This window comes from Geotrypetes seraphini, chromosome 8 (genome assembly GCF_902459505.1).
Source record: "Geotrypetes seraphini chromosome 8, aGeoSer1.1, whole genome shotgun sequence".
In the NCBI taxonomy this organism is placed as follows: domain Eukaryota; kingdom Metazoa; phylum Chordata; class Amphibia; order Gymnophiona; family Dermophiidae; genus Geotrypetes; species Geotrypetes seraphini.
In genome coordinates, this window is record NC_047091.1 from 27,545,723 (window position 1) to 27,568,870 (window position 23,148).

A 23,148-nucleotide genomic window follows, 5' to 3' on the forward strand; every position below is an offset into this window, starting at 1 on the left:
TTAAATAGCGGTATATTTCAACTGATTAATGGAGGAGTGTGTGGCGCAGTGGTTGGATCTACAGCCTTAGCACCCTGGGGTTGTGGGTTCAAACCCCGTGCTGCTCCTTGTGACCCTGGGCAAGTCACTTAATCCTCCATAGCCCTAGGTATGTTAGATAGATTGTGAGTCCACCGGGACAGAGAGGGAAAAATGCTTGAGTACCTGTTTGTAAAAACCGCTTAGATAACCTTGATAGGCGGTATATAAAAACCTAATAAACTTGGAAACTTGGATATAAGAAACATGGTATATATGTATGAATAGAAAAGGAAAGGGGGTAAAATTATTGGAAATATGTTGTTATGAAATATTAGGGGATATATGTACTATGATGAGATATATTTGTTGTGCATTAATGTATATAATAAAATGAAAAAAGAGTTTGAGGAAGAAAGGGTGGGGGGAGGGATAGGTTAAAGTATGATTAATTGTATTAAGGAAGAGGGATGTCTAAGTATGTATATGTTTGGATAGATTATTTTATTGATATGGGAAGGGATGGGAGGTGGGTGGGGGGATTAAAACATGTATAATAATATTGTGTAAGAATGTCAAGTGAGTTATGTGAATTAATTGTAATAATATTGTACACTTGTTGAGAGAAATAAAAAGGAATAAAGGTTAAAAAAAAAAAAGGGGAAATGCTTTGCAAAGTTTCCCTTTGGAAATTCAGAAGCAGTAGGTGCAGCGAATACATCAATCCCCTTGCAGCTTACATATGCTTTACTGCAGGAACAGAATGGGACAAAGTGCATTTTGAGATGTTTATGCATTGTTCATTTTGCAAAAGCACCAGAGACTGAACTACTTGTATGCAAATCAATTTTTTTTGTTAAATTATTTTTATTGACAAGAACTGTACAATATCAAAATCAGCTTACACACTATAATTTTATTTTATGCATTTAAGTATTTAAATACCACTTATAGCCTAAGTGGTTTACATTCAAGTACTTGGGCATTTTTCACTATCTGTCTCTTCATTCAGATTATTGCTGTATCCTTATTACCCTTTTGTGAACCGCATAGAACTATTTGGTTAGGCGGTCTAGAAATGGATTTATTGTATTGTGACTTGCCCAGGGTCACAAGGAGCAGTGTGGGTTTGAACCCTCAATCTCAGGGTGCTGAGACTGTAGCTTTAACCACTGCACCACTCTAGAAATCAAAATGTAGTGAAAGTGAGCCAAGTAAAGGGCAATCAGGCCATTGAGACATCACTGATGAGGTTAGCTTTTGCCATTGGTGGAATGAGGCATTATGATGTCACAATGCCAGCTCTGGTTATCAAAGGCTGAACCCTTTCACACTATTTATTTATTCAATTTTCTATACCGTTCTCCCAAGGGAGCTTAGAATGGTTTACATGAATTTATTCAGGTACTCAAGCATTTTCCCCGACTATCTAATCTAATCTTCTATTTGAGCGTCGCTCATACCTATAGAGGCTCAAGGCGACTGTAAAGAGAGGCAAGAGGGGAGAGGATGGGGTGGGAGGGGGGGAGAGGAGGGAGAGAGGGGAGATGGGTAGGTAGGAGAGAGGAAAGGGTAAAGGAGATTACCGTATTTTCACGTAGATAACACGCACCCGTGTAAAACACGCACACGGGTATAGCGCGCGGAAAGCACAAATTTATGTACAGAAATTTTTGTATACCGCGCATGCTGCCCAACTCTCCCGTCGCCGCCCGACTCTCCTTTCGCCCGCCCCGACTCTCCTCTGGCCACTCCGACTCTCCTTTCGCCCGCCCCGACTCTCCTCTCCCCCTTGAAGTCCTGTCCCCACCCTGAAAGCCTGATGCCCCCCCCGACGTCCGATTCACCCCCCCCCCCCGCAGGACCGATCGCATGCACCCGCACCCCCACCCCGAAGGATCACTCGCACGTACTCCCACCCGCACCCCCACCCTGAAGGACCGCTCGCACCCCCACAGCCTCCCGACCCCCCCCCCCCATCATGTAGAAGCTCCTACCGGTGTCCTGCTGCTTCCTCTTGGCGGTCCCGACTCCCCGACACGATCGGAGTAAGAGGGAGCTCAAGCCCTCTTGCCCCAGCCAACCGCGGCACCCCCGACACGATCGGGGCAAGAGGGAGCTCAAGCCCTCTTGCCCCAGCCAACCGCGGCACCCCCGACACGATCGGTGCAAGAAGGAGCTCAAGCCCTCTTGCCCCTCCAACTCTCCGACACGATCGGGGCAAAAGGGAGCCCAAGCCCTCTTGCCCCGCCAACTCCCCAACTCCCCGACAATATCGGGCCAGGAGGGAGGCCAAGTCCTCCTGGCCCTGGCGACCCCCCCCCCCCCCGCTAGTTGTTCGGGCCAGGAGGGAGCCCAAACCCTCCTGGCCACTGCGACCCCCTACCCCCACCCCGCACTACATTACGGGCAGGAGGGATCCCAGGCCCTCCTGCCCTCGACGCTAACCCCCCTCCCCCCAACGACCGCCCCCCCAAGAACCTCCAACTGCCCCCCCAGCCGACCCGCGACCCCCCTGGCCGACCCCCACGACACTCCCACCCCCCTTCCCCGTACCTTTGTGTAGTTGGCCAGACAGACGGGAGCCAAACCCGCCTGTCCGGCAGGCAGCCAACGACGGAATGAGGCCGGATTGGCCCATCCGTCCCAAAGCTCTGCCTACTGGTGGGGCCTAAGGCGCCTAGGCCAATCAGAATAGGCCCGGGAGCCTTAGGTCCCTCGGCACATGGTCGGGTTGGGCCCATGTGCCTCAGGCCCCGCCCCCAGGTGGGACTTAAGGCTCCCGGGCATATTCTGATAGGCCCAAGCGCCTTAGGCCCCACCAGTAGGCGGAGCTTTGGGACGGATGGGCCAATCCGGCCTCATTCCGTTGTTGGCTGCCTGCCGGACAGGCGAGTTTGACTCCCGTCTGTCCGGCCAACTACACAAAGGTACGGAGAAGGGGGGTGGGGGGGTCGTGGGGGTCGGCCAGGGGGGTCGCGGGTCGGCTGGGGGGGCGGTCGTAGGTTCTTGGGGAGGGCGGTCGTTGGGGGGAGGGGGGTTTGCGTCGAGGGCAGGAGGGCCTAGGATCCCTCCTGCCCGTAATGTAGTGCGGGGTGGGGGTAGGGGGTCGCCGTGGCCAGGAGGGTTTGGGCTCCCTCCTGGCTCGAACAACTAATGGGGGGGGGTCGCCAGGGCCAGGAGGACTTGGCCTCCCTCCTGGCCCGATATTGTCGGGGAGTTGGGGAGTCGGCGGGGCAAGAGGGCTTGGGCTCCCTTTTGCCCCGATCGTGTCGGGGAGTCAGGGGGGAAAGAGGGCTTGAGCTCCCTCTTGCCCCGATTGTGTCGGGGGTGCCGCGGTTGGCTGGGGCAAGAGGGCTTGAGCTCCCTCTTGCCCCAATCGTGTCGGGTGTTGGGACCGCCAAGAGGAAGCAGCAGGACACTGGTAGGAGCTTTTACATGATGGGGGGGTCGGGAGGCTGTGGGGGTGCGGGTGCGTGCGAGCGGTCCTTCGGGGAGGGGGTGCGTGCGAACGGTCCTTCGTGGTGGTGGTGCGAGCGGACCTGCGGGGAGGGTGAATCGGACGTCGGGGGGGAGGAACTATGTAAAAAAAATTTTGTACAACACGCTCACGCGTATACCGCGCAAGGTTATGCACGGTTTGTAAAAACACGTATAACGCGCGCGTTATATGCGTGAAAATACGGTAGGTGTTGAACAGATGGATTTTCAGTTCTGGTCCTTTCTGTAAGGCCATTCCAAGTTTTTACTCCTATATATTTAAAATGGAACGAGCAATAGCAGTACAAAGAGAGACATATACTAATTTTATAAAAATATAGGGGCCATTGGCAAAATATTGTAGTGACTAGTCATCACTTCTTCTCTACTCCTTTTCTTTTTTAGCACACTAAAGGGGGGAGGGAGGTGGAAATAATTTTACATAATATGTTATACTATGATATGTAATATGTGTATATTTTTATTGAAAATATGATGAAGATGGGTGGTAGGGGGTTATTGATTTACTAGATTTTTATATGGTAGATATCAAAGTGCTATTGTGGAATAATTTGTTGTAATATATTCTTTTGTGCACTTGTTTAATTTGAAAACAAATAAAGAATTATTTAAAAAAAAAGATTCACAAGATCCAACTTGAATTTTCAACCATGTCACCTCCCCCCCACCCCTTCCTGCTGTCCACTCTGCAAATCTCCCTTCAACATCCCCTACCACCCTTTCCTCTTTTTCTGAAGTCACAGAAGAGGAAACTGCTCATCTTCTTTCCTCCCCTGATCCGATTCCTACCCGCCTACTCAGAGCCATCACTCCCACTGTAATTCCTCCCATCTGTCACATCTTCAACCTTTCGCTCTCCACTGCTACAGTTCCTGATATCTTCAAACATGTCTTAGTTACACCCCTCCTCAAAAAACCCTCACTAGACTCCACATCCCCCTCTAACTACTGCCCCATCTCCCTCCTCCCCTTCCTATCCAAACTACTTGAACGTGCCTTTCTTCTCATAATATTCTTGACCTGCTTCAATCGGGCTTTCACCCTTTCCATTCTACAGAAACTGCCCTTGATAAAGACTCTAATGACCTGTTCCTGGCCAAATCCAATGGCCTTCACTCTTATCCCCATCCTTCTCAATCTATCTGCTGTCTTCGATACTGTTGATCACCGCCTCCTTCTTGACATGCTGTCCTCACTGGGATTCCAGGGTTCTGTTCTCTCCTGGTTTTCTTCCTATCCCATCATACTTTCAGTGTACGTAATGGTAGATCCTCCTCCACTGCTATCCCACTGTCTATCGGTTTACCTCAAAGCTCTGTCCTGGGCCCTTCTCCTCTTTTCCTTATATACCCGCTCTCTCGGTACACTGATCTCCTCCCATGGTTTTCAATATCACCTCTATGCTGATGACTCCCAGATCTACCTCTCCACACCAAATATCTCTAAAAAGAACTCAGGCCCAAATCTCAGCCTGCCTGTCCGACATTGCCGCTTGGATGTCTCATAAGAACATAAGAAGTTGCCTCCGCTGGGGCAGACCAGATTTGCCCCAGATTTGCCCTGCCCAGCGGTCCGCTCCCGTGGCTCCCCTGAACAGTGGTCTCTGACTAATTTTGTAATTTACCTCTAATCCTGTCCCTATAACCTTACCTCTACTCCTATCTGTACCCCTCAATCCCTTTGTCCTCCAGGTACCTGTCCAGACCTTCTTTGAAGCCCTGTAGCATACTTCTGCCTATCACATCCTCCGGCAGCGCGTTCCATGTATCCACCACCCTCTGGGTGAAAAAGAACTTCCTGGCTTTTGTTCTAAACCTTTCCCCTTTCAATTTCTCCGAGTGCCCCCTTGTACCTGTGGTTCCCCTTAGTTTGAAAAATCTATCCCTATCCACTTTTTCTATGCCCTTCATTATCTTGAAGGTTTCTATCATGTCTCCCCTGAGTCGTCGCTTTTCCAGGGAGAAAAGCCCCAGCTTTTTCAGTCTGTCAGTATATGAGAGGTCCCCCATACCTTTTATTAGCTTAGTTGCTCTTCTCTGGACTCTCTCAAGTACAGCCATGTCTTTCTTGAGGTACGGCGACCAGTACTGGACACAGTACTCCAGGTGCGGGCGCACCATTGCACGATACAGTGGCAGGATGACTTCCTTCGTCCTGATTGTGATACCTTTCTTAATGATACCCAACATTTTGTTCGTTTTCCTTGAGGCTGCAGCGCACTGCGCCGACGCCTTCAATGTTGCGTCCACCATCACTCCCAGGTCTCTTTCAAGGTTGCTCACCCCTAGCGGTGATCCCCCCATCTTGTAAGTGAACATCGGGTTCTTTTTCCCAATATGCACGACCTTGCATTTCCCTATGTTGAAGCTCATTTGCCACTTTTTGGCCCATTCTTCCAGTGTTGTCAGATCTTTTTGGAGGTCTTCGCAGTCCTCCATGGTTATGACCCTGCTGTATAATTTAGTGTCATCTGCAAATTTAATAACCTCACATTTTGTTCCCGCCTCCAGGTCGTTAATAAATATATTGAACAGGAGCGGTCCCAGCACCGACCCCTGTGGAACTCCGCTCGTGACCCTTTGCCAATCTGAGTAATGGCCCTTTACTCCAACCCTCTGTTTCCTGTCCGCCAGCCAGTTTTTGATCCATCGGTGGACCTCCCCTTGCACCCCGTGGTTCCATAGCTTCCTTAGCAGTCTTTCGTGTAATACCTTGTCAAAGGCTTTTTGGAAGTCAAGGTAAATGATGTCTATGGGTTCCCCTCTATCCACCTGGCTGTTCACCCCCTCAAAGAAGTATAGTAAGTTCGTGAGGCATGATTTGCCCTTGCAGAAGCCATGTTGGCTCGACTTTAGTTGCCCATTGTTTTTGATGTGTTCCCAAATGCTGTCTTTAATCAGCGCTTCCATCATCTTTCCAGGGACCGAGGTCAAGCTCACCGGCCTGTAGTTTCCAGGGTCTCCCCTTGAGCCCTTCTTGAAGATGGGCGTGACATTTGCTATTTTCCAGTCCTCTGGGATCTCTCCAGTTTTTAGGGATAGGTTGCATATTTGTCGAAGTGGCTCAGCTATTTCGTTCCTTAGTTCCTTGAGTACCCTTGGGTGAATGCCGTCCGGACCTGGCGATTTGTCGCACTTTAGCCTGTCTCACGGCCATCTCAAATTAAATATGGCTAAAACTGAACTCCTCATCTTTCCACCTAAACTCACCTCCTCCCTCTTGCCATTCTCTATTTCTGTGGATAACACTCTCTTCCTACCTATCTTGTCAGCTCACAACCTCGGGGTGATCTTTGACTCCCCTCTCTCCTTCTAAGCTCAGATCCAACAAACCGCCAAAACCTGTCACTTCCTCCTCTATAATATTACCAAAATTCGACCTCTCCTCTCTGAAAACACTACCAAAACCCTTATCTACACTCATCACCTCACGCTTAGACCACTGCAACGTACTTCTTTCAGGCTGCCCGCGCATCCATCTCTCATCCTTTTAAAATGCTGCTGCACAACTCATATTTCATAAGAGCCGCTATTCTCATATTACCCTCTCAAGTCACTTCCCCATCCATTTCTGAATACAGTTCAAACTCCTCTTATTGACTTACAAATGCTTTCACTCTATAGCCCCTCAATATCTCACTTCACTCCACCTCTGTGAACTCTGTTCATTGGGTAAGTCCCTCTTTTCTGTACCCTTCTCCTCCACTGCCAAATCCAGACTCCATCCCTTCTTTCTTGCAGCTCTGTATGTCTGGAACAGTCTGTCTGAATCAATACGTCATGCTGTGTCTCTAGCAGTCTTCAAATCCAAGCTAAAAGCTCACTTTTTTGAAAACTGCTTTCATCTCTTAACTCACACTCACTCCCATTTTATCATTTCCTCTACCAGAACCTCCTCAACCCTGAGATGTCATGTCTGTCTGTCCAAATTAGATTGTAATCTCTTCTGAGCAGGGAATGTCTATTGTATGTTAAATGTACAGCGCTGTTTACGCCTTTCAGTGCTATAGGAATGATAAACAGTAGTAAAAGAATAGACTTATCACTATATGACTGGCCCGTTCTCTCTCACCTCTGCTGTTATCTGGTCCACATTGTTCAAATATCCAAAGTGGGAGCCTTCAAACTTCACCAATAGCACACAAGAGTCAGTTTAGCCACTAAACACAACATAAAACCTAAACACTGTTGTACCTCCAGGTTTATCTCTCCCGACCCGAACCCAATCCTAATAAGAACCACTTTGGGACATCCTATGACTCATCTCAGTCCTCTGATGCTCAAAGAGAGTCTGAAGGACCCTGTGAAGTGAAAAGAGGCATGGAGGTAGAAGCAGGAAAGACTATTGCCAAGTGAGAGGGGGGTAATCCCATGGTGGTTCAGCCCTTATGGGAGGATTTCCTGAAGGCTTATCTTTAGAGTGGGTCATTTTTAACTTTTCCCATTTATCCACAGCAGAGGAGGCTGGTGCTTCAGTGCCTTGGGGTCCTGTTTTTGGTGGTACTGGGGGGGAGAAATGCTCAAGGAAGTCCGAGGAGGAGAGGTGGAACAAGATCTATGGGATGCATGTTATGTTGCCTGCTAGATGCTAGCTGTGGCTGCTGATAGGGTGGGAAAAGTCTCTGCAGGAGTGAAACGCAGAGAGCTAGGGTGACAATGCTGAACCCTGGGGATAGAAGGGTCCGTGAAGCAAAGGAGCATCAGGTCACCTCCCCCAGCACTGCCTGCATTTTGCTCTGGGAGGAGGCAGAATATCACCAGGTCATCTACCCTGGGGTCCCAGTGACTTGGGGGCTGTCAGTTTTTTGCACAGGGATGTCCTGCTGAAGAGGTAAAAGAATGTCTGGAGGTGGCAGGCTTCGGGACTAGATGTTAGTAAATGGTGTACTGAGACATTTATGATCTTTTCTTTTGAACATGCCAGAGCAGGAGGGCACAGCTACTTCAGCTATCAAAAGCTACTAAGGTATCAGCAATGAAAAGATGATAGTAGTGCATCTATATAGGAGAGCCTTCAAATTTTATAAACAATTCCTATATGCAAAAACCCTTTTCAGCAGCAAACTTACAAGAACTGGCCTCCTTGGGAAAAACCCATAGCATTATAACCATCCTGCAGGTTGATATCTTTCGAGAGCTGTTCACACACCTGCTCCACTTGATGATTTGCATTCAGGAAGAAACTGTTTTTCAAGTCCTAAAAAAATATTAGAAATTGTTTTCTCCAAGTTCAAATCTGACTTACTGGAATGTTCTTAAAACTGTTCTAATCTTATAGTATGTGCTTTGAGGACCCAGTGATATAGTAGAAAATCAAGTTTAAATAAACAAAAATTCTCATTAGGTCATACACATACATATAACTTCACAGAGGATTTAATCAGAAGATGAAATTAAAACTTCTAATCATTATGAATTAAAACAACTATTGCTTTGTGGTTTGGTCACTGTAAGGGTTAACATAGTTTCCATACTAAATGATGGCTGATAAAGACCTGTATGGCCCATCCAGTCTGTGGCCAGCACCCTCTTTCTCTTTCCACCCCTTTGGCCAGAACCTTTCCACCACCTTCTTGGCCAGCATAGGGCTTTAAACTAGGTAAGTCGGGGGAGGGTACCCATTCACATATTAGTGCAGAAAGGAATTATCCTGATGAGGTGAGTCGAAACTCCGCTTCCATGTCCAAGGTAAGTACCCACATTGCAAACAGTTCTTTGGGAGTCACACCGACTCGGGTAGGATACGCCTCACAGGGACTTAGCAAACACAAGATATGGAGGGCCATGTATGTCAATGCACACAGTTTAGGTAACAAAATTCTAGAATTGGAGGCTGAAATAAGGAATGCCGACCTAGATGTGGTGGCAATATCTGAAACTTGGTTCACGGACTCACATGGGTGGGATATGGCTATACCGGGCTACAATCTACTTCATCAGGACAGAGAGGGCAGGTTAGGAGGGGGGGGTAGCTCTATACATTAAAGAGGACATCAAAACCACCAGGATCACAGATGTCAAGTACACCGGGGAGTCCCTCTGGGTAAACCTGGCAAGAGGCAGAGAAAAATGCCTGTATCTAGGTGTGGTATACAGACCCCCAAGACAACTGGAAGACATGGACGCAGAATTAATTGAAGACATAGAGAATATCACTCTAGGAGGAGAAGCTGTACTGCTAGGGGACTTCAATATGCCTGATGCAGACTGGAACTCATTTTCAGCAACAACCAGTGGTAGCAGGAGGCTCTTAACCTCCATAAAGGGAGCACGTCTCAAACAAATGGTAACTGAGCCCACTAGGGCCCAGGCGATCCTCGACCTGGTACTCACCAACGGGGAAAGCGTTTCAGAGGTCTCAGTAGGAGATACGCTAGCTTCCAGCGACCACAACATAGTATGGTTCAACCTTAGGAAAGTCTTCCCTAGATCAAACACGAAAACAAAGGTACTCAATTTCCGGGGCACAGACTTCGCACGCATGGGAGATTTCGTCCATCAGACGCTGCAGGACCAAGCGGAGACCGATGATGTAGAAGCTAAGTGGTTAACACTGAAATCAACCATACATGAAGCAACTAGCCGCTTCATAAAATCAGTAAATAAACGACAAAGAAACAATAAACCCCAATGGTTCACCACGGAGATCTCGCACCTCATTAAGGAGAAGAAAAAAGCGTTTCTCTCCTACAAGCGCACAGAGAAAAGAGAGGCAAAAGTAGAATATAGGACCAGGTCTACAGCGGTCAAAATGGCAGTTAGGGAGGCAAAACTTCGAGTGGAAGAAATTCTGGCAAAAAACATTAAAAAGGGGGACAAATCCTTCTTCAGGTATATTAGTGACAGAAAAAGGAACACAGGCGGGATAGTACGCCTTAGAAGACCGGACGGAAGTTACGTGGAAGCAGATTCCGATAAAGCCGAACTACTGAATGAATACTTCTGCTCAGTCTTCACCTGTGAGGCACCGGGACACGGTCCGCAGTTGAAGGCAACACAAAGCACAGAAGACCCGTTTCAGAATTTTGAGTTCACACCAGGTGAAGTTTACAGTGAACTGGCAAGACTCAAGGTGAACAAAGCCATGGGACCAGACAATTTGCACCCAAGAGTGCTCAGAGAATTGAGCGATGTCCTGGCGAAACCGTTGGCTGAGCTATTCAATCTCTCCCTAAGTAAGGGGAAAGTTCCCCTGGACTAGAAATTAGCTAATGTCGTTCCTCTGCATAAAAAGGGTTGCAGGGCAGAGGCTGCGAATTATAGACCGGTGAGTCTCACATCAATAGTGTGCAAACTCATGGAAACACTAATTAAAAGCAAATTGGACACGATCTTGAATGAAGGGAATCTTCGGGATCCCAGTCAGCATGGATTCACCAAGGGTAGGTCCTGCCAATCCAATCTCATCAGCTTCTTTGACTGGGTAACAAGAAAGTTGGACTTGGGAGAGTCTTTGGACGTCGTGTACCTGGACTTCAGTAAAGCTTTTGACAGTGTCCCACACCGCAGGCTGCTAAGCAAGATGGAATCGATGGGGTTAGGAGAGACACTAACTGCATGGGTCAATGATTGGCTGAGTGGCTGACTTCAGAGGGTGGTGGTTAATGGTATCCTCTCTAAAACATCGGAGGTGACCAGTGGAGTGCCGCAGGGCTCGGTCCTGGGTCCACTCCTTTTCAACATATTCATAGGGGATCTGACTCAAGGGCTTCAAGGTAAAATAACACTATTCGCCGATGACGCCAAACTATGTAATATAGTAAGTGAATACAGTTTACAGAATTATATGGCGCAGGACCTGCTTACATTGGAAAGTTGGTCCTCAACCTGGCAGCTAGGCTTCAATGCTAAGAAATGTAAGGTCATGCACCTCGGAAGCGGAAATCCATGCAGGACGTACTTCTTGAACGGAGAAACTTTAACTAGGACTTCAGCAGAACGAGATTTAGGAGTAATCATCAGTGCAGACATGAAAACTGCCAATCAAGTGGAGAAGGCTACATCTAAGGCAAGGCAGATATTGGGTTGTATCAATAGAAGTTTCGTCAGCCGAAAGCCTGAAGTCATAATGCCGTTGTACAGGGCCATGGTGAGACCTCATCTGGAGTACTGTGTACAATTCTGGAGGCCACATTACAGTAAAGATGTGCGCAGAATTGAATCGGTTCAATGGACGGCCACCAGGATGATCTCGGGGCTCAAGGGTCTCTCGTACGAAGAGAGACTGAACAAATTGCAGCTCTACACTCTTGAGGAACGTAGGGAGAGGGGAGACATGATCGAAACATTTAAGTACCTCACGGGACGTGTTGAAGTGGAAGATGATATTTTATTTCTCAAGGGACCCTTGGCCACAAGAGGGCACCCGCTCAAACTCAGGGGCGGAAAATTTCATGGCGACACCAGAAAGTATTTCTTCACAGAGAGAGTGGTTGATCATTGGAACAAGCTTCCAGTGCAGGTGATCGAGGGTCAAGATAAGGAAATTGGGTCATTAGGGCATAGACAGGGGGTGGGTAAGCAGAGTGGGTAGACTTGATGGGCTGAAGCCCTTTTCTGCCATCATCTTCTATGTTTCTATGTTTCTCTCTCTCTTCCCTTCCTCAGCCAGTCAAATTGCCTCCACCGTGGATCTAGCATCTTCTCTCTTCCCTCCAACTTCCAAAAACCCCACTGGGTCCATCAGCGGCAAAGGTGGACTACCCCCACCCCGCATGGGTCCAATAACAGCAGCAGCTGTGGCAGTGCTCCCACCCATGGGTCCGATGGTGGTGGCAGAGACAGCAGTGCAGCACAGCACCCCACTACTTTCTCAACCTTTGCCGCTGATCCTCACAGGCCTGCTCTTTGGCTTTCCCTCTGCTAGAGTCCTTCCTTCTGTTCAAGCCAGGCTGGAAGACTTGAACATTGAGGCCAAAAGAATTGCCAGAATGGATTCTCTCTCCCACACGACTGGGCTAGAGACTCCTTTCTGTGAATTCAAACAACAGACATGAGGAAAAGCCATGTAATAACCAATCAGAATTTATTAACAGTACTCCTATTGTCTGAGAAGAGCAAGCCATCACAATTTCAGTGTTCTTCAAAGGGAGAAAGCAATGACAAACAGATTTATACCCTACATCATTTGTAATAATTATCATACAATGGCATAGTTGATCACATGACTTCCTTTCCACAAATGCCTTACCTCAATGTTACATTTAAATCCTTAATTTTAATGTCAAGTCCATTCTGTTACATTTTTTAAACCCAGCAGGTGACAGTGTTTCACTTTTTTTTCTAAATCGCTTTTGATCTCTGACTTTTTCAGACATGTGTCATGTCAGTAAAAACCCTACGTCTTGACATCTACACCCTGGCATCTGTATGACCTCCCAATTAGCATTGAGACAGATTCTCTCTGTAAAAACCCCAAGTTTCCTGTTCCTCTGAGAACCTTATGAACAATGATATATAAATTTGACTGTATTAAGAGTCACAAAATCAACCTTCTAAACTTCCGTAGCATAGCTAAAATGCAGAAACAGCAATTTAGTCAAGAAATGCCAATCTGTGAGCTTAATCTTAATTACAAGGTCTCAAGGCTTTGTCACTAAACCTCATCTGAGTTTCTAAATTTCAATGTACTGTGTTTTAATTTATTCACAAATCCAGTTTTCACATCTATGACACCTTCTCACACCTGTAATTTTGATTTTAATGCTGACTGATCCTGTGAATGAAACACTATATGGACATTGTGATAGAACGGCAGTAAACCCTGCTGTGGAGTTTTTTTGAGCCCATGAAGCCTTAACTGAGGCTTTTTTCTCCACATATTTATATGCTGTCTTTAGCTTAGTGCAAAATACTGTGTTTCTCTCTCACCCTATATTGCACTACATAGTGGTCAGTGGAATGATCATTACTGTGTCAAGCATAATTTTTGCTTTTTCTTTGATAATTGAATTATGCTCTATTGAATTATATAGTATGATTTCAATTACTCCAACATTGACTGGTTAAATGTTACATTGGGGAGTGCTAGGGAGGTAAAATTCCTAGATGTCATAAATGACTGCTTTTTGGCAACTGGTCCGGGAACCGACAAGAGGGGGTGCTATTTTAGATTTGGTCCTTAGTGGAATGCAAGACATAGAATGGGAGTTAACTGTGTTGGGCCCACTGGGAAACAGTGATCATAATGTGATCGAATTTGAGCTGATACCGGGAGTAACGTTGCAAAAAAATAAAATAAAATAAACTTAAGGGAGTTTAATTTTGGAAAAGGCAAATATGATAAAATGAGGAAAATGGTTAAAAAGAAGCTAAAAGGATCGGTTGCAAAGGTTAGGACTATAAACCAGGCATGGATGTTATTTAAAAATACCATCGTGGAAGCCCAGACCAGATGTATTCCACGTATCAGCAAAGGTGGAAAAAAGAGGGAATGAGAGCCGGCGTAGTTAAAAGATGAAGTGCAAGAGGCTATTAGAGCCAAAAAAACAACCTTTAAAGAATGGAAAAAGGGTCCAAATGAAGAAAATAAGAAGAAACACAAGCACTGGCAAGTTAGATGCAAAGCATCGATAAAGACAGCTAGGAAAGAATATGAAGAGAAACTTGCAAGCGATGCAAAAATTCATAGCAATTTTTTTAGGTACATCAGAAGCAGAAAACCTGTGAGGGAATCTGTGGGACCATTGAATTAGAGAATGACACGGTGACAAAATTCATCACCGTTCCCGTCCCCGCGGATAACCGCGGGAAATGATCCCATTTCATTTTTTAGTGTCTATTTCAGCCTCAGTCCTTCTACACCAGCATTCTTCAAAGCAAAGCTTGAGGGTCAGTAGTTGTGGCCATTCATACTCTGATTCTTCCCTCTCTCCTTAAAGAATGACATGAAGATTGTTTACCTCGGTTATCCGTGGGGACGGGAACGGTGATGAATTTTGTCACCGTGTCATTCTCTACGTTGGATGACCAAGGACGAAAGAGGTGCACAGGGAGGAAAAGGCCATAATAGAAAGACTGAATGAATTCTTTGCTTTGGTCTTTACAGAAGAAGATGCAAGAAATCTACCTGAACCAGAAATGGTTTACAAGGGTGATGATGCGGAGGAACTGAAAGAAATCTCGGTGAATCTGGAAGATGTACTGAGCCAAATCGCCAAGTTAAAAAGTGATAAATCGCCAGGACCGGATGGTATACAACCTAGGGTACTAAAAGAACTCAAACATAAAATTTCTTTTTTTTTAGTTCAATAATTTTTATTGAGTATGTTGAAAAATACAGGGAGCATTTCAAATACATAAAAACAAAATAAAGCTTTGTGTATAAAGAATCTGCAAATATATATTTAACTGTAGAGGACCATAGCAGTAAGAAAAGCTCCAAGTATTGGAACTGCTTGTGTAGACTATATGAGAAAAAGATGAAGGAGAACAGAAATAGAAATTAAAAGAGAAAGGAAAGAAAGAAGAAAAGAGAAGAAAAGGAAGGGAAGACAGGAGTGTCTACGAAGCAGAGCGTACATAGGAATCCAGGAATGACCAGGGTGATTTTTTGCTCTTCAAATTCATGGAGGTTCGGAGTGTAATTTTATTCTCATATGCATAGGATTCAAATCTATGATACATACACAGAGAGTTCCACCAAAAAGTATAGTCTAGTAGCGAAGATGATTTCCAATTTTTCAGAATGTGCATGAGAGCAGTCACAAACATGGTATTGATGAGCTTAGGAGGACAGTTTGATTGTGCAAAACAGGGATGTTGAGAGCGAAGGATTATAATGTCCATGGAGATCTCTTCCGAGCAGTTAGTGATAGATTGTATGGTGTTCCAAATTTGAGTCCAAAAGGAGCGGACCAAAGTACAATGAAAAAACATATGATCAAGAGTTCCCTCCTCTTTCAAACAGTTCCAGCAAACAGAGTCTTGCTTTAAGTTGGCTTTCCACATGCGAAATGGGGTCCATACTGCATTCCACATAATAAAGAACATTGATTGTGAAACTCTAGAAGATAAAAGCGGGCGGTTTGTTGAAGACCAAAAGAGTTCCCAATCAATGTCAGAAAGCGGAGTGGTGAGTATAATATCCCAGTGTTTCATAGATTGAGGTGAAAAAGTGAAGGAATGATCTCTCAAAATATTATAGAAAAAAGATATAGCCTTGCCTTTTAATAGAGTCAATAAAGACCAATGGCGGATAGTATTTTTGGAAGTCATGAAGTCAAAACGTATATGCACAGAAGACAGCACTTCAATGAGTGAGAGCCACTGTGAATAAACAAAAGAAGGCAGCAGGTATGTGGAGCAAAGTATATCAAAAGGAACTGACGCAGTAAGAGTAGACAATTGATGGGCAAACCATATACCTGCCCGCTGCCACCGTTTCCATGAGAGGGATTTGCCATGGTTTTGGATTTTGGGATTATTCCAAAGAGACATGAGTGGGCTAACATTAACTGAGATCTCAGCTAATGTATCTAAAAGATGAAGAGCATGCTGCGTTGAACCCAACAAAGAGTACCTTCTCAAATGTCTGGGTACTGACACCGTTAGTAAGCAGGAGATGTGTAAAGGCGTGCATAAAAAGCACTCCATTTCAAACCAAGCAGGAGGATCTTGGGGATAGGAGTCAGTAACCCAGTAAGCTCCATATTTAGCTAGTGAAGCAATATAATAATGATAGAAATCCGGGAAGTTAAGACCACCGTTAATCTTAGAGGCTTTCAGCTTGGCGAGAGCAATTCGAGGTTTTTTCTTGTTCCAAATGAATTCAGATAGCTTCCTATTTAGCCAGTGAAAAAACGACTTCCGGCATAGAAGAGGAAGCATAGAGAGAGTGTAATTAATTTGAGGTGCTAGGGTCATTTTGATGGATGCTATTCTACCCCACCAAGACAAAAAAAGTGGAGACCATCGAGATGTAGTATTTAGAACTAGATTTTTGACTTTAGATATATTAAGATCTTGAGCAAGAACCGGATCCTTATGTATTAAAATCCCCAAGTATTTCACAGCTTCATGTGACCATGAGAAGGGAAAATGAGCCAGATCTGATTGAAGAATGTTATCATTCAGAGGGAAGATCTCTGATTTCTCCCAATTGACAGAGTATCCGGATAGGAGGGAATATTGTTTGACAATATGTATAAGATGAGGAAGAGAGGATAGAGTGTTCCTAAGAAAAATTAAAACATCATCAGCATAGGCTGCTAATTTGAAGTCTCGATCAGAGGAGGGAATACCGTTAATTAAGGGGCTTTGTCTTATAGCAGAAAGAAGAGGCTCCAACACTAAATTAAATAGCAATGGTGAGAGAGGACAGCCCTGTCGAGTGCCTCTTTGAAGGGAAAATTTATTGGATAAAGAGTTGTTAATCAGAATACGAGCTGTGGGTTGGTGGTATAACGCTTCTATCCAATTCGTGAAGAATGAGCCAAAATTATACCATTTCAGGACACGGAAAAGAAAAGGCCACTCCACCCGGTCAAAGGCTTTTTCAGCATCAATAGCTAGGCCTATTATAGGGTCTGACATTGTTTTAGCATGAGCGTTAATATGGTGAAAGAGGCGCAGGTTATCTCCTATATATCTTTGTTTAATGAACCCTGTTTGATCTTTATGTATAAGAGATGGAATCACTTTGGTAAGTCTTAATGCAAGTAATTTTGCCATTATCTTGTAATCTAAGTTAAGGAGAGAGATAGGGCGGAAGTTTTTAACCAAGGTGGTGTCTCTGTCAGGTTTAGGAATTACTACAATGGTGGCTTCAGTGAAATTGAATTGTTTGTCCGGAGTGGAATGGAGGAAATCATAATATGTAAGGAGATGAGGGGCTAAGATGGTGCGAAATTGTTTAAAGAATTCGTTAGTAAAGCCGTCCGGGCCGGGGGCTTTCCCAGCAGGTAGGGAAGATATGGCAGCTTCTATTTCTGATATAGTTATCGGGGAATCTAGTTCCAATTTAACAGAATCCGATATGGTCGGATGAGTTAAGGAGGAATGAAAGGAGTCTATATCTGATTCAGGAGCAGCAAATTCGGATTGGTATAATGAAGCATAAAAATTTTCGAATTGAGAGGAGATTAAAGATCTGGTTTTGACTAATTGACCTGATGGATCTTGAATAGCCGAGATATGTAGTCTTTTGGATTTAATTTTAAGGTATCTGGCCAAAGGGCGACTCATAAGATTATCTCCCATATAATGACCAGAATTGGAAATGAAGATATCACGCCTGGCTGTACATGAAACTAAAGTATTATATTCATATTTAAGTTTTTGGATACTTAACATAAAATTTCTAACCTGCTGTTGGTGATCTGTAACCTGTTGCTAAAATCGCCTGTAGTACCTGAAGATTGGGGGGGTGGCCAATATTACGCCGATTTTTAAAAAGGGCTCCAGGGGAGATCTGGGAAATTACAGACCGGTAAGCCTCACTTCGGTGCTGGGCAAAATGGTAGAAACGATTATAAAAAATAAAATTGTGGAACATGTAGACACACATGATTTAATGAGACGGAGTCAGCATGGGTTCAGCCGAGAGAGATCTTGCCTCACAAATTTGTTTCACTTCTTTGAAGGTGTGAATAAAGGTTAGCCAGTTGATATAGTGTATCTAGAATTTCAGAAAGCTTTTGATAAAGTTCCTCAAGAGAGGCCCCTGAGAAAATTGAAGTGTCATGGGATAGGTGGCAAAGTTCAGTTGTGGATTAGGAATTGGTGATCAGATAGAAAACAAAAAGTAAGGTTAAACAGTCATTTTTCTCAATGGAGGAGAGTATACAGTGGAATGCCGCAGGGGTCTGTACTGGGACCGGTGCTATTTAACTTATTTATAAATGATCTGGAAATTGGAACGACGAGTAAGGTGATTCCGTATCTGGCAAAGGACATAAGAAGACCTGAAGCAGTCTAGAGGGTGACAAAAATGATAGGAGGTTTGCGCCAGAAGACGTATGAGGAGAGACTGGAAGCCCTGAATATGTATACCCTAGAGCAGGGGTGCCCAAAAGGTCGATCGTGATCGACCGGTAGATCGCGAAGGCAACGCAAGTCGATCACATTGCCTTTGCGTTCTACTTGCTTCCCGACTCAGAAGCGCCGAGCCGACCAATTTCCCCCACGTTGGAGAGGAAGTTCTGGGCCAGCCAATCGTTGCCTGGCTGGCCCGGAACTTCCTTTCTGACTTCAGAAATTACGTCAGCCTGATGCTTCTGTGTAGGGAAGCAGGGAGAACTTGGGGCGGCGGTGGTTTGGAGGCCTGTTCCCGATGGCGGTGGTGGTGGTTTGGAGGCCTGTTCCCCAATGGCGGCAGCAGTGGCTTGGGAGCAGGCAGGGAGACAGAAAGAAGAAGGAGCAGGGAGACAAAGAAAGAAGGGAGAAAGAAAGAAAGAAATGGGGGACAGGAAGACAGATAGAAAGGGCGCATGGAGAGAGAAAGATAGAAAGAAAGAAAGAGGGGCAGGGAGACAGAAAGAAAGAAAGGGGAGGGATGCAGGGAAAGAGGAAGAAAAAGTTGGCGGAGGGAATGATGTCTGGAAGCATACAGCGGGCTGAAAGGGAATAAATATTGGATGCACAGTCAGAAGAATAAAGTGCAACCAGAAGCTCATGAAATCACCAGACAACAAAGGTAGGAAAAATGATTTTATTTTCAATTTAACGATCAAAATGTGTCCGTTTTGAGAATTTATATCTGCTGTCTATATTTTGCACTATGGGCCCCTTTTACTAAACCGCAATAGCAGTTTTTAGCACAGGGAGCCTATGAGCATTGAGAGCAGCGCAGGGCATTCAGAGCAGCTCCCTGCACTAAAAAACACTATCACGGTTAAGTAAAAAGGGAGGGGGTATATTTGTCTATTTTTGTATAGTTGTTCCTGAGGTGACATTGCATAAAGTCATCTGCCTTGACCTCTTTGAAAACCCGCGGAATATAAATGATAATTAACATTTTCTCTGCTTTGTGTTTTTTTAAATTTTATTGTTGGTAGATCATTTTGACTTGGTCATTTTAAAAGTAGCTCGCAAGCCCAAAAAGTGTGGGCACCCCTGCCCTAAAGGAAAGGAGGGACAGAGAGATATGATTCAGACTTGAAGGGTATTAACGTAGAACAAAATCTTTTACAGAGAAAGGAAAATGGTAAAACCAGAGGACATAATTTGAGGTTGAGGAGTGGTAGATTCAAGAGCAATGTTAGGAAATTCTACTTTACGGAAAGAGTGGTCAAGAGGAAAACGGTGACGAGTTCAAAGAAGCATGGGATGAACACAGAAGATCTAGAATCAGAAAATAATAGTAAATATTGAACTAAGGCCAGTACTGGGCAGACTTGCATGGTATGTATCTGTATATGGCCTTTTGGTTGAGGATGGGCTGGGAAGGGCTTCAGTGGCTGGGAGGGTATAGAAGGGCTGGAGTGAGATTTGGCGGAGACTTCAACAGTTAGAACCCAAGCACAGTACCGGGAAGAGCTTTGGATTCTTACCCAGAAATAGCTAAGATGAAAAAATTTAAATTGAATCAGGTTGGGCAGACTGGATGGACCATTCGGGTCTTTATCTACTGTCATCTACTATGTTACTATGATTAAATATGCAGATGACACTAAATTGTTCTAAATTGTCAAAACGCATGCAGATTGTGAAAAATTGCAGACGGACCTGAGAAAATTGGAAGACTGGGCATCCAAGTGGCAGATGAAATTTAATGTGGACAAATGCAAAGTGATGCACATTGGGAAGAATAACCTGAATCACAGTTACTGGGTAATAGGGTCTACCTTGTGGGGTTAGCACCCAAGAAAAGGATCTGGGTGTCATTGTAGACAATACGATGAAACCTTCCACCAATGTACAGTGGGGGCCAAAAAAGCAAACAGGATGCTAGGAATTATTAAAAAAGGGATGGTTAACAAGACTAAGAATGTCATAATGCCCCTGTATCACTCCATGGTACGACCTCATTTGGAGTATTGCATTCAATTCTGGTCTTCTTATCTCAAGAAAGATATAGTGCCGCTAGAAAAGGTTCAAAGAAGAGCAACCAAGATCGAAAATGGGATGGAACTCCTCTCATATGAGGAAAGACTAAAATGTTTAGGGCTCTTCAGCTTGGAAAAGAGAAGGCTGAGGAGAGATATGATTGAAGTCTACAAAATCCTGAGTGGAGTAGAATGGGTACAAGTGGATCGATTTTTCACTCCGTCAAAAATTACAAAGACTAGGGGACACTCGATGAAATTACATGGAAATATTTTTAAAACCAATAGGAGGAAATTTTTTTTCACTCAGAGAATAGTTAAGCTCTGGAACGTGTTGCCAGAGGATGTGGTAAGAGCAGATATCGTAGCTGGTTTTAAGAAAGGTTTGGACAAGTTCCTGGAGGAAAATTCCATAGTCTGTTATTGAGAAAGACAAGGGGAAAGCCACTGTTTGCCCTGTATTGGTAGCATGGAATATTGCTACACCTTGGGTTTTGGTCAGGTACTAGTGACCTGGATTGGTCACCATGAGAACGGGCTACTGGCCTTGATGGACCATTGGTCTGACCCACTAAGGCTAGTCTTATATCCTTAAAAGACTCTCTCAAGTGTAGATAACCATTCCCTATTACTTATTGCACAGGACCTCTGTACTCAAACTATATTCTTCAGCCCCAATAACCCAACACATAAGCAATCTAGATATGAGCATCCTTTACGGCACAGAGGCATTTTTCATCTTGTCTACTGACATTAGTATTGGCTTGTATACCACCATGACAGCACTGCTTTTGGGGAGATATCAACGAGAAACAAACAAACTTGATAGTGAATAGAGAAAAGCTGGAACCAGATATGCAAAATAAGAAACAATGTAAAGAAGACAGGTTTACTTACCTCTGCCATGCTATTTCCAATCATCAGTGATAAAACATAGATTCCTGGTATCTTTCTTTCAACCATTTTTTTAATAGCTCCCATGCTGAATGGATTACAACAAGTGTCACCTGCAAAAGAAGCAGCAGTTTACAACAAAGAGATGGACCCATCCCATCTTTAAAGCTCTCTTGTTTAGCTTGAAGACCCACAAATGTTTCATACCCATATTGCTTTAAGTCGATTTTTAAAAGGGTTGCTCCCATGTCCCTTTTCCTTAAAAGCTCATTGGTATTGAGTTTTCCCTTGCATACTGTTGGCAGCTGCCATACCTTTCCCTACAGAGGGCAAAGAGTAATTTTAAGGAGGTTAATTTTCAAAAGGTTTTTACACAAGTGAATAAATCAAATTCATTATGAACACAGCTATGTCATTATTATTATTATCCTTTATTTAGAGATTTGTCACATTAAAAACAAACACATTAGTCTGTAAAAGATTAGGCACTACAATAAAAATGTTGTATATTATACATTTTCATTTATCTACATCAGAGATTCTCAACCAGTGCATCACAAAAAAATGGATGTAGACAGCAAGCACGTGTTTCCTTTGCAACCATCAATGCCTCAAAGCTGGGAAGACCAGTACTCTTGAAAGTCAGGTTATTGGAATTGCTGGTCGCTATTTCTTCCCACTACCCCCAATAATAACTGTTGCCACCAGACCAAACTGAAAATGTTGCAGGTCTGCTGTCCATAGTTTCTGGGTAGCATATTTGAAGATGTTTGTGTTGCAGGAGATGTTATACTGCTATTACAGAGGCGACACCAGAATTTGAAGATATTTATTTTGTGGGATGGCAAGTGAGAAATCTGGGACTGGTGTGCTACTTACAGCTTTTTGATCTGGGAGAGGCAAATTCATACTAAACTTACAGTTAAATGTTAAATCTTCAAAGGAGACCAAGCAGAAAAATTAACATCCATGGAAGTAAGCCTCGAAGACGTACACAGGCAGATAGAAAAATTAAAAACTGACAAATCACTGGGCCCGGACGGAATCCACTCTAGGGTACTGAAAGAACTAAAGGAGGAAATAGCGGAACTACTACAGCAAGTCTGTAATCTATCTCTGAAAACAGGCGTGATCCCGGAGGATTGGAAGATAGCCAATGTTACGCCCATCTTTAAAAAGGGATCGAGAGGTGACCTGGGAGAACTACAGACCGGTAAGTCTGACCTCGGTTCCCGGGGAAAATAGCGGAAGCACTGATAAAAGATAGTATCAAGGAGCATCTAAAAAGGAATAAACTTATCATAACAAGCCAACATGGCTTCTGCAAGGGAAGATCGTGCCTAACGAACTTATTGCACTGCTTCGAAGGAATTAACAAACAGATAGACAAAGGGGACCCCATAGACATTGTATACTTAGACTTCCAAAAAGCCTTTAACAAGATACCCCATGAACGCCTACTTCGAAAACTGAAGAACCATGGGGTGGAAGGAGACGTACACAGATGGATCAAGAATTGGTTGCAGGTAAGAAGCAGAGGGTAGCAGTGAAGGGCCACTACTCGGACTGGAGGAGGGTCATGAGTGGTGTTCCGCAGGAGTCAGTGCTTAGACCGCTGCTATTCAATGTATTTAGAAATGATCTAGAAACAGGGACGAAGTGCAAATTAACAAAATTTTCAGATGACACCAAACTATTTAATGAGGCTAGGACTAAAGAAGACTACGAAGATTTACAAAGGGACTTGAACA

The 23,148-nt window shown here is 44.5% G+C and overlaps 1 protein-coding gene across 2 annotated transcripts in view; it reads right to left on the reverse strand.

Moving 5' to 3' along the window:
• PPT1 (palmitoyl-protein thioesterase 1) overlaps positions 1-23,148 on the reverse strand; it is a 71,731-nt gene that overhangs the window by 34,866 nt on the left and 13,717 nt on the right. Inside the window, exons 2-4 of one of the 2 annotated variants that reach the window (XM_033955681.1) lie at positions 21,605-21,717; positions 21,401-21,510; positions 8,588-8,715 (exon numbers count right to left, since the gene is read on the reverse strand). In XM_033955681.1, coding sequence (XP_033811572.1) covers positions 8,588-8,715; positions 21,401-21,510; positions 21,605-21,608 — 242 coding nt within the window. In that variant the 5' untranslated portion in view covers positions 21,609-21,717. The remainder of the gene's footprint in view (positions 1-8,587; positions 8,716-21,400; positions 21,511-21,604; positions 21,718-23,148) is intronic. The other variant, XM_033955679.1, reaches the window with a different exon arrangement.